Source organism: Vipera ursinii (genome assembly GCF_947247035.1).
Source record: "Vipera ursinii genome assembly, chromosome: 4".
NCBI classification, from domain to species: domain Eukaryota; kingdom Metazoa; phylum Chordata; class Lepidosauria; order Squamata; family Viperidae; genus Vipera; species Vipera ursinii.
Window position 1 is genome coordinate 81191391 of NC_139514.1, and position 11861 is coordinate 81203251.

The following is an 11861-nucleotide window of genomic DNA, read 5'->3' on the forward strand; positions in this document are numbered from 1 at the left end:
TTGTTCATTCTTTGTCGTCATTTTTTAGAATTATTTAATTGTAAGTTTAAGTTAGAGATATGTTCATTTATGTTATCAAAGTTGTTTTTAATCTCATGATTTAAGACAATTGTCATTTTAATCTGTCACAGCATTGCATATATTTTCTCCTTGAATGTGTTTGCTTTGTCTTGAGTCATTTTTCCTGCAGATAACATCCATGGATGTGTCCTTAGAGAGTGTGCAGATGAGCTGGCTTGTGTTCTCACAGAAAATTTCAATCTCTCATTGCAGCAGGCAGTGGTCCCATCGTGTTTTAAGATGGCCATCATCTTGCCAGTGCCAAAAAAGTCCACAATTACAGGCCTCAATGATTGCCGTCCGGTTGCACTGACATCCACCACTATGAAATGCTTTGAGAAACTGATAAAGGACTTTATAGTATCTAGCCTCCCGCCAGCATTTGACCCGGTTCAGTTTGCCTACCGACCAAATCACTGTATGGAGGATGCTATTTCTTCCGTTCTCCATCTGAGCTTGAAGCACTTAGAAGAAAGAAATACTCATGTGCATTTGTTGTTTGTCGACTTCAGTTCGGTGTTTAACACAATCATTCCCCAGCATCTAGTAGACAAACTGGGCCTTTTAGGCTTAAATACTCCTTTGTGCAACTGGATTCTTGATTTTCTTAACAACAGGCCCCAATATGTGTGAGCTGGAACAAATACCTCTAATACTATTTTCTTGAGCGTAGGTTCTCCTCAGGGCTGCATCCTAAGTTCGCTGCTGTTCACCCTGTTGACTCATGACTTTTGTGCTAGGTTTGCCACCAAACATATTGTGAAGTTTGCAGATGATACAACAGTAGTGGGCCTTATTCATGATGACAATATGGAAGCTTATTGCAAGGAGGTTGAGGGGTTGGTGAACTGGTATAAGGAAAACAGCCTAGTTTGAAATACTGGAAAAACCTGATCATTGTCGATTTCAGAAAAGGCAGGAACAGCCACACTTCTCTGTGCATTAATGATTCACCTGTGGAGATGCTTACCAGCATCAAATTCTTGGGTGTGCAGCTAACGAGTAGGCTGACTTGGTCGCTCAACAGTGAGAAACTGGTGAAGCGGGCACAGCAGTGCCTGCACTTTCTGCGTTGCATGAAAAAAGTTCATCTTTCTTCCCCTTTCCTGACCACCTTCTACAGGGTGACGATTGAGAGCATTCTGTCATATAGCATCAGTCTGGTTTGGAAGCATCACTGCTTCAGACAGGAAGGCGGTGCAGAGAGTGGTGAGAATGGCTGAAAAAATCATTGGCAGTTCCCTCCCTCCCATCCAGGACATAGCACAGGAGCGTTGTTTGAACAGGGTCCGTAAGATTATCTGGGACACTACTCATCCTCTTCACAACCTGTTTTCCTTGTTACCTTCTGGGAGGAGGCTTCATGGTATCCATAGCAGAGTATCCAGATTCAGCCATAGTTTCATTCCATACAGCATTAACCTTGTGAACTCTCAGGCTTCCTCCTTCCGTTATATATTCAAGATGGACAGTATTTAATATTTTATTGTTACATATATATAGGGGTGTGGGTCTATACATATGTTGTATATAGTATGTTTTAGGTGTGTGTCATGTATGTTTTTCACTTTGAGAGCGGGCAACTAAATTTCATTTTTAATGTGTGCCGTTGTGCCCAGAGTAAAAAATGACAATAAAGATTATCTTATCTTATTTCTGATGTTGCAAGCTGGAGTCTCCAGGAGGAAATGTTAGGTGTGGTTTTCTATCACTTTTAGATAAATATACAACATCCATTTTATCTCCCCCCTCTTAAGTAGTTTTTCACCAGTACCATAGTCTCTAATTAGCTTTATCAAACCAGCCCGTCTTAAAATCCAAACAACCACGTTTTATGTATTTCTTATCTTTATATATGGTTTTTATAATCCAATATGTTTCCAATTTATCAAGGCATCACTGAAAACAGTATTTTGTAACAATTCTTCTTTTCAGGAGTCAGACCACCCCTCTTTTGTTTGGAGCGACCATTGGAGCACCCCTCTTTCTTTGTCGCCTCTCCAGGGCAACTTTATTTTTAAAAAAAAAAAAATGTTTTATTAATTTTTAACACACTTTAATATTTGGTAAGCATCTTGTCTAGGTTAGTGTTTAAAAAACAATAACAATTTCTATAATTCTATAATCCATATAATACAGGTGAAACTCAAAAAATTAGAATATTGTGCAAAAGTTCATTTATTTCAGTAATGCAACTTAAAAGGGGAAACTAATATATGAGATAGACTCATTACATGCAAAGCAAGATAGTTCAAGCTGTGATTTGTCATAATTGTGATGATTATGGCTTACAGCTCATGAAAACCCCAAATCCACAATCTCAGAAAATTAGAATATTACATGCAATCAATAAAACAAGGAGTGTACATAGAACAATATCGGACCTCTGAAAAGTATAAGCATGCATATGTACTCAATACTTGGTTTGGGCCCCTTTTGCAGCAATTACTGCCTCAATGCGGCGTGGCATGGAAGCTATCAGCCTGTGGCACTGCTGAGGTGTTATGGAAGACCAGGATGCTTCAATAGTGGCCTTCAGCTCTTCTACATTGTTCGGTCTCATGTCTCATCTTTCTCTTGGCAATGCCTCATAGATTCTGTATGGCGTTCAGGTCAGGCGAATTTGGTGGCCAATCAAGCACAGTAATCCCATGGTCATTGAACCAGGTTTTGGTGCTTTTGGCAGTGTGGGCAGGTGCCAAGTCCTGCTGGAAAATGAAGTCAGCATCCCCATAAAGCTCGTCTGCGGAAGGAAGCATGGAGTGCTCCAAAATCTCCTGGTAGACGGCTGCGTTGACCCTGGACTTAATGAAGCACAGTGGACCAACACCAGCAGATGACATGGCTCCCCAAATCAACACAGACTGTGGAAACTTCACACTGGACTTCAAGCATCTTGCAGTGTGTGCCTCTCCATTCTTCCTTCAGACTCTGGGTCCTTGGTTTCCAAATGAGATGCAAAAGTTGCTCTCATCAGAAAAGAGGACTTTGGACCACTGAGCAACAGACCAGGTCTGTTTTTCTTTAGCCCAGGTAAGATGCTTCTGATGTTGTTTGTTGTTCAGGAGCAGCTTGACAAGAGGAATACGACATTTGAAGCCCATGTCCAGGATCTGTCTGTGTGTGGTGGCTCTTGATGCACTGACTCCAGCCTCAGTCCACTCCTTGTAAAAGTCCCCAACACTTTTGAATGGCCTTTTCCTGACAATCCTCTCCAGGCTGTAGTCATCCCTGCTGCTTGTGCACCTTTTTCTTCCACACTTTTCCCTTCCACATAACTTTCTATTAATGTGCTTTGATACAGCACTTTGGGAACATCCAACTTCTTTTGCAATTACCTTTTGAGGCTTTCCCTCCTTATGGAGGGTGTCAATGATGGTTTTCTGCACAACTGTCAGATCAGCAGTCTTCCCCATGATTGTGATTCCTACTGAACCAGACTGAGAGACCATTTAAAGGCTCAGGAACCCTTTGCAGGTTATGGCTTAATTAGCTGATTAGAGTGGGACACTTTGAGCCTAGAATATTGCACCTTTTCACAATATTCTAATTTTCTGAGATTGTGGATTTGGGGTTTTCATGAGCTGTAAGCCATAATCATCACAATTATGACAAATCACGGCTTGAACTATCTTGCTTTGCATGTAATGAGCCTATCTCATATATTAGTTTCCCCTTTTAAGTTGCATTACTGAAATAAATGAACTTTTGCACAATATTCTAATCTTTTGAGTTTCACCTGTAGCTTTACTTGATTTCTTTTTTTTTTATTGAAAAGTTTTAAAATACAATTTTCCTTTGAAAAACCCCCCTTCCCCCTCCCTCCTCCCCTCCCTACCTCCCCCCTATCTCCCCCCCTCCCCCTCTCCCTCCTCCCTCCCCTGCCTCCCACCCCTCTACTTCCCCTCCTCCCCCCCTCCCCCCCCGACTTCCCAGAGCAAAATACAAGGTATATATCTAAAAAGCAATCATAAACAATCATATACTAACAATTATAAACTCTAAAATCCATCACTCTCTAGCTTATATAGAGTAAACCAATCCTTAACAATACTAAATATGTATAAAGAACTAAAATAAAAGAAAACTAGCATCATTCCCATCTATGTTCTTCCACAATTCACTATTACCTAGACATATTCTCACTTACACATCACAAGCACCTATCCCTATTAACCTCTCTAGCCAAAATAGGCTATAATAGATAGTTCTTACACAAATTAACCCACATTAACCCACAAAACTTTCTTCCTCTTCCTCTGTAGTAAATTGTCCATTAATTCCAAATTGAACATTCTGTTACCATACATATCATCCCAAAACTCTTAAAAACACAACTACCACTTGACTATAAGTATATTGTGGAAGTTCCATAGATTTCTACTGGTCTTATTTTTTAATCTTTTTTGAGCGTTTTAAGGCAGCACGCGTCACCCTCTGTTCTCTAGGATCATCCAAAAGAGTTGCAGCTTGATCTCCTCCTGTACCCTTCTCGTCTATCTGTCCATCTTCATCCTCTTGATGTTCTCCTTCTCCAGATCCCTCTGCAGCTTCCAGAAGTGTTGATGGGGTTGCTTTTAAAACATTGTTGTAAAAATCATGCGCTTGCTTCAAGTACCCAAACAGTACCTTTTGCCATCATACATGAAGCTCAACCCAGCTGGGATCTCCCATCTGAACCTTATATCTCTTTGCTTGAGCTCTTGCACAAGAAATATAAAGTCCTTCCTTCTCTTTAAAATCTTTGGAGGAATTTCTTTTAGAACCAAAACTTCTTGACCAGCAATCACAACTTTAGTATCATAGGCAGCTTGTATAACTTCATCTCTAATTTCCCTTTTTACAAAATAAACCACCACATCTCTAGGCAACTTTCTCTGCTTAGCAATCCACGAATTCACACGAAACACTTTGTCCATGCCTTGTTTTATTTCAGATGCTGGATGGTTCAATACCCCCTCAAAAGCCTCAGAAACCAGCTGCTTTAAATCTTCCTTAATATTCTCTTTTAGGCCTCTAATTCTAACAGCAAACTGCATCTGGTAAAATTGAGCCAAACTCTGTTCGCTATCCATTTTGTCTTTTAAATCTTCAATTTCCAATACTTTTGCTTCTAATATAGCATTCTTTTGAGTCAAGTCTTCCACTTGATCATCCAGCACCTCCACACATTTAGCTACTTTATGCACTGAGGACAAAATGTCTACCTTCATCTCTCTAAGTTTCTGCTCCATCCTTTCTTCCATTCTCTGCTCCAATTTCTCCAATTTCTCCTCCATCTGTGCAAATTTAACACCCATTGACTCCAAAATTAACTGGGTATGTTTTTCAAGATCCTTCGATGTCAATACATCAGGAGAATGCAACGCCTGCAGTAATGATTGTTGTTGCACCGGAGAATTTCCAGCACTCCGAAAAGTTCTAGGGGGAGGTTTAGCCGCCATCTTTTACTTACAATTGTGACTCACTTTCACTTTAAGTTTTAAGCATAGTCCATCAAGCTTGAGAGTAAAATAAAATAATCCTCTTCATCTCTCCACCTTTTCCTCTTGTACCGCTCTGCCTGCTCCTTTAAATCATAGTCCTTTCTTCAGGCAGGGATGGTTCGCAGACGCCTGGCTCTGCTCCAGGAAGTTCGGAGCAGAGACGACGGCCAGCTGGGAGCAACCCAGGCTTCGGGGGAGTTCGATCCTTCAGCCGCCCAAGCTCAAAGCTCAGGCGGCCTCGGAGAACTCTACCCCTACCTGGGGCCTCACCCCCTCCTCTTCTCCCGAGGAGGGGGCTTCAATTTCGCCCGAACAGCTGATCGGCGCTGTTTCGGGCGAAAAAACAAACAGCTGAGCCGCGGGCAGCCAGGGGAGGCTGTCTTCGGCGCCGCGCCGCCAGCGGAAGTCCCTTGATTTCCTCTTCCAATAATATTCTCTTTTGCCAACCTTAAACTAATATAGTTCTCATTTAAATAAATGACAATTAAAAATAAACATTTTTCTCATGTTTCTGCAAATAATAACCACATCAATATAAAGCTTCTTTTCATTGATTATCTTGATTGCCTCATCATAAATCCTGTTTACATTCTTACTTAAATTTGTTTTCCCCATAATATTCAAAACATTCTTACTGGTTAAGATTTTCTCAAAATTAGTTACACTTAAGTATTTAAGTCTTTTTTCCCATACAAGCCATCACATTTTTACATTTCTCATATCTTAAAGAGAAATAAGAAAAAAAGACAAAACAGAGTAAACATTTCTTTTATGTAAACCATCCCAACATTTTTATATTTCTCATGTGAAAAAACCAGACACAAAAGAAAAAAGAAAGAAGGCATTACTTGAGGGTTCATCCCTCTTAAACTAATCTACATTTATATTTAAAATCTTTCTATTTCTTTAACAATATTCAAACAAATGTTTAATTTTTAAATACTCTTAAATAATATTTTTAAATAATCTTTCCATAATCTTATAAATGTTGTTGCAGGTACAAAAGGCAAAACAGGTAAGATGTTTTATAGGAAGGTTTCGCCCCTTTGTATTCTTTGAAAATCTTTTCCTTTTTTTCTTTCTTAATTTTCTTTATTATTTTTTGTCTCTTAAGTTCCCGTAATTCTTCTGGCAAAATCCATTTTGCCAAATCTTTTTTCTTGTCCTCAAACTTATTTTGTAATGTTAAAGTGTAGTTTGTCTTTTCCATGTCCAGTTTCCTGTAATTTTTTTTCCATCTGGGTTGTCATACTTCCTTGTATTGTTAACTTCCATCTTGAAATCTCTCCTCTGTCTCGTATTCAGTTGTCTGTTTTTTCTGCTCACTCTCTATTTTTATTTTCTGTGAATTTTTATGTTGTAAAGTTAAATTGGAGATATGTTCATTTATGTTTTCAAGGTTATGTTTAATTTCCTCATGGTTTGACATTATTGTTGTTTGGATTAGTTGCAACATAACATAGATCTTCTGGAAAGTATTTGTTTTTTCTTGGTATATTCTTTTTGCAGATCTCTGATTTTCCATGATAGCCAAAAATCAGGGTTTTCCTTTCTCTGCAGACAGCTTTAGAGTCACAGTTGAGATGAGTTAGTATTTGTAATCCAGAAAGGTCAATTCTTTTTTTTTTTGGAGTTTATAATTCTCACTTTGTAGAAAGCACAAGATGTTTTTTTTTTCCTTTTGTCACAGCTGTTCTCTGTTATTAAGACATTGAAGGTCACCAGAATCAAATTTATCTTTTCTTGGGCCTTGCCAGTCCCTGTAATAGAGCAGCTGTTGTATATTTTCATCCACCACTAGATGTCAGCACTAGTTCTTTCAGTAATAGACAATTAGTTACTTCTATCTTATATTCTTTTCATTTCAATATATTTCTGTTCCCCCTGAAAGGTTTAATTCACCACTTCCATCTGCAGGAGGGTGGGGCAAAGGTCCTGTCCTTCTCACTTTTGGAGGCTTTTTGCTTCTTGGGGTTTTTCTTTTTCCCAGGAAAACAATTTCCAAATAGAAGAGAGAAAATCACTGTTCTTACCCAGTTCCAAACACGTTTACAATCAGCTTGAAGTAGTACTTTTGGACTTTGATTGCTTGTAACTTGGGCTAGACTCGGAAGTTAAGCTAGCCTCTTCTCCTGCCAGTTTCTGAAGGGCTTTTCCCAAACCGATCGGATCAACTGCCGTCTCTCCGCAATCAGCAGGACTTCCCTTCTTCTATGTTGCCTCTACGGGGCAACTTCAGACCCATTCAGGGTCCTCTGGCAGGCAGAAATCAGCTGTAGTGTGCAGAGCCCCACGATCCCTTGGCTGCTGCGCTATGCGCAAAACCGGAAGTCTCTCCAGGGTGACTTTAGACCCATTTAGGGTCCCCTGGCAGGGCAAAACTAGCTATGGAGTGCGGAGCTCTGCAATCCTGCAGCCACGCGCTACTGCGCAAAACCAGAAGTGTCTATATAGTATATACATCTTATATTTCTATAAGAGAACCTCAGAATACGCTAATATCTGCACAGGCTTTCTGAATAAGACACCATGCAATATACAGCTGAAAACATAATTATTTAACATTTTTTAACTTGGCTTTTGAACCTGCAAAGTCTACAAAGATGATTAAAAACTTTCAGAGCTAGTGTTATGCAGTGGCTGAGATGCTGGACTGGGTAGTTATATGGTCTTTAACCTTTCTTCTTCATCTTGCAGTAGACTTGATATGGGCTGAAAAATATAACTAAAATTATTAATATGTGAAAAAGTAAAATAAGCAAAACTAATAATTACTTTAAAAAGCAATTAATTAAAAAATCCCCTTTTAGAAATTTCTAATAGTTTTTAAAAATATAACATTACTCTGTGTAATAGCTGGATTAGAGCAGAGCTTTTTCCGGAAAGAGTTCTGCCAAAAAAAGTTGACATTCTTTTCTTGGAAAGATACTCAAATTATGGCCAAGCCTCTTTTGAAATAGTTGCTTGCCTCAAAATCACTAAAGTCTGTGCAAAGTACCCTTGGGCATACTCTGTTTACTCAAGTTCTCATATCTTATTGTATGGTAGTTTCTACTAAGTTTTCTTATAAAAAACAAAACAAAGATGTCTGTTCTTTTCTGAGAAAAAAGTGCAAGAAGTAATTCCACTGAAAGTGAATATTTGTTTCATTTTTGTTGCTGTTTCTGGCTTGTGAATTTTCAAATTTATACTTTTGTCAGTACACTAAAATGCTTTTGAGATTAGGATTTCACTTGGACAAGCCTCCACATTTGTTTGAAAAATTCTGGTAATAAATAACTTGATTCAAACATTATTTAGCTCTATATATGTGATGGATAGTGAAGACTTTTTTATATAACTGTTTTCTCTCTAGATGAACCTGATGCACGTACATGGTTAGAACAACATGTAGTGGCTCAGTATTGGACTGGTAGAGTTGTTCGTTTCTCCCATAGTTTGCATTTTCATTCCAATTTAGCTTCTATATGGTGAGTTGCCAAACACATTTTTAAATTATTACAGCTGTAATCCACATATAGAACTATACTGACTTCTTACTGTTTCCCTGTACAAACTTTGTGATCAATTATGTGTTGTAGAACTATACAGGTAGTCCTCGAGTTATGACCAGTTGCTTAACCATTCAAAATTACAATGGACCTCCCCAAAAGCTACTTATGATCTGATTTTGAAGTTCCGATGCTGCCCCTCCCCCACATTTGGGAGCTTGACAACTGGCCAATCGTGACTATGATTTGCAGTGTTTTTGCCAGAAACCAGCATTTACTTCCAGCAACAGCAAACTATGGGTTTGCTTAATGACTCTTTACTTAACAACTGCATCATTCACTTAACAACTGTGAAAAAGTTTGTAAAATTGAATCTGGTCACATGGTTATTCCTTTATGACTGTCATGATTTACGGCCATAATTGACAGGCTCAATTAGGGCTGTAACTTGAGGACTACCTAAATCCTTATTCAAAGTCTCAACTAAGAGATAATAAGAAAGGATTTGAAGGGTTACAAGATTCTTGGATTAGGTGGTATAAAGTGCTTTAAGATTATCAAAATAAGTTTTGATTTAATAGACCAATATAATTTTTTAAATGAATGTTTTTCAGAATAGGAATATAATGCAGTTTGTCTTTTCAAGTGTTACCAGTGGTTTGTTGATGTAGTTCTATAAGTTTATTGGTCCTATAGGAAAAGAGGATGAAATGTTCTTTACCAATACAATCAGTTAAAAGTATTAAAGACATTTTCTCTTAGGGAACAGCACTTATATAATAGTGATCCATTATATGTCCCAGAAGAAAGAATTCTTGTCACTGAAACGCAAGTCATTCGTGAAACAATTTGGTAAGAAATTGTCAAAGAAAAAGCACGAAGTTTGTTTTACGTTGAATAATACATGCTATCTATAGTTAATTTTAAAATTCAGAAAATGATTTTATAATACTATTTGTTTTTATTACTGTGTTAATATTAATACTTTTTCTAAAGCAAATTGTCTTAATCAAAATGAGGAAAATAGAGTTTCACAAGGCAAATGATGCTATAACTTTTATAGCCTACATTACTACTTGCTTTTAAATTTTTCTCTGTAAAAAAAACCTAATAAAATGTTGCTTTTATAAGAAAAACACTACAATTTCTTTTTTCAAAAATGGATGGGTTTGTATCTATTATATAGTACCATTTTGCAAATATATAAGGTATGAAGTATCTGTTGAAAATCAAGGATTTTTAAAGTTTCAGTATGTAATGGACACCGTTCCAAAGCCACTTGTTTTGTGAGACAGACAGCTATATAAATTTGAAAAATAATTTAATAAATAATGCTACCTTCTGAATATATGTTTTCTTACATTTTAAAAAGGGATGTGCTGAGATCATTTTTATTTTTTCAGGCTTCTTTCAGGTGTAAAAAAACTCTTTATATTTCAGCTGAATGATGGAAAGATAACTGTGAGAAATGACATAACAGTAACCCATTTGACACATGTGAGTGAAATGATCAGTGAATATGAAATAAGCAAATATAGCAATGTAATTCAATATTAATTCTTTAGCCAGCAAATAAAAAATAAGACAATACCGATTAACCCTTGCTTAATTACTGTCTATTCAGTGATCACTTGAAGTTACATGAATGATACTTCCCCAGAGTCACAACCATTGCAGCACCCCTGCAGTGTCATCAAAATTAGGGTGCTTAGCAATTTGCTGGCACTTAGAACTGCAAATGTGCTTCAACCACCCCCACTTTCCTATCTCCCCACGTCTTCCCTTTTGGCTACCCTGTTTGATGGTGGCGATGTGCTGGGGTGGCCCACAGTCTTCAGCAGTCTTAGCCAGCTCTCACTACTTCTAGGCCTTTACTTCAGCACCAGTGCTGCCACTGCTGCCAAAGAGTGCCACAGTGGCCACCTCCCCCCGAGTAGCACATTGCAAACTCTAGTTGCCACCCCAGATGACTTCAATATCTTCTGCTGCTCACAAGGCTTACCTGGCTTGTCCTTATTTAAGGCAACTGCCAGCCACACTGGACCTTTTCCCTGAGGCTGTGCATGCCATTTTCCATATTGCACGCTGCCCTCTTGCAATGCTTCTAAGATTTTCCAAAATTCAGTAGAGGGCCATGCCCACCCCTCTCCAAATTGTGCACTGCCTTCTCATGATGCTTGGAAGGTTTTAGAAGGATCACGATGAGCATTTCGCTGTTTGAAGAAATGTGCCCAAAGTGCTGATATGAGGGAGATAGGTGGGTAGGGAGAGTTCAAAAGGAGGCAGTTCCTTACCTTACTGAGGCTTAGGACTGGGAAGGACCAAACTGGGGATGACCTGGATCAGGGTGTGTCCTTGCCTAATGATGACCCAATCAGGTACAGGTTGTCTAGTATAAGGATAAAGGTGGCATGTTTCTTTCCTCCCAATATAATAGATTGTACTTTATTTTGTGACTTGAACTACTCTGCAAACCTTTCTATGTAATATCTGCATTTTGTAATTTCTATATCTTATTTCTGTTTTTTTACAATAGATAAATAAAAAAATAAAATCTTTTATTTTCTAGAATTCATTAAGATCAATGCTGGAGCGCATAGCTGCCTATGGGCAAGTGGTATTTAGGTTACAAAAGTTTATTGATGATGTCATGGGTCACAGCTCAGAAAGTGGGATACATGGAACCATATCCACTCCCAAAAAATCTGCAGAAGCCCCTTTTAGAACCTATCAAGCTTTTGTGCGAGCTCTCTATAAATATTTTATTAATTTCAAAAAGGAACTAACAGAAATTGAGAGATGCATAATCAATGAAGGTAAAATA

The 11861-nt window shown here is 38.2% G+C and overlaps 1 protein-coding gene across 3 annotated transcripts in view; it reads left to right on the forward strand.

Moving 5' to 3' along the window:
* LOC310639671 (cytoplasmic FMR1-interacting protein 1) overlaps positions 1-11861 on the forward strand; it is a 158686-nt gene that overhangs the window by 40473 nt on the left and 106352 nt on the right. For 2 of the 3 annotated variants that reach the window (XM_083361495.1, XM_083361496.1), the window contains exons 7-10: positions 8902-9016; positions 9800-9889; positions 10441-10534; positions 11607-11853. The exons of the other annotated variant lie outside the window; for it this stretch is intronic. In XM_083361495.1, the coding sequence (XP_083217621.1) occupies positions 8902-9016; positions 9800-9889; positions 10441-10534; positions 11607-11853 (546 nt within the window). The remainder of the gene's footprint in view (positions 1-8901; positions 9017-9799; positions 9890-10440; positions 10535-11606; positions 11854-11861) is intronic. 3 annotated transcript variants of the gene reach the window in all.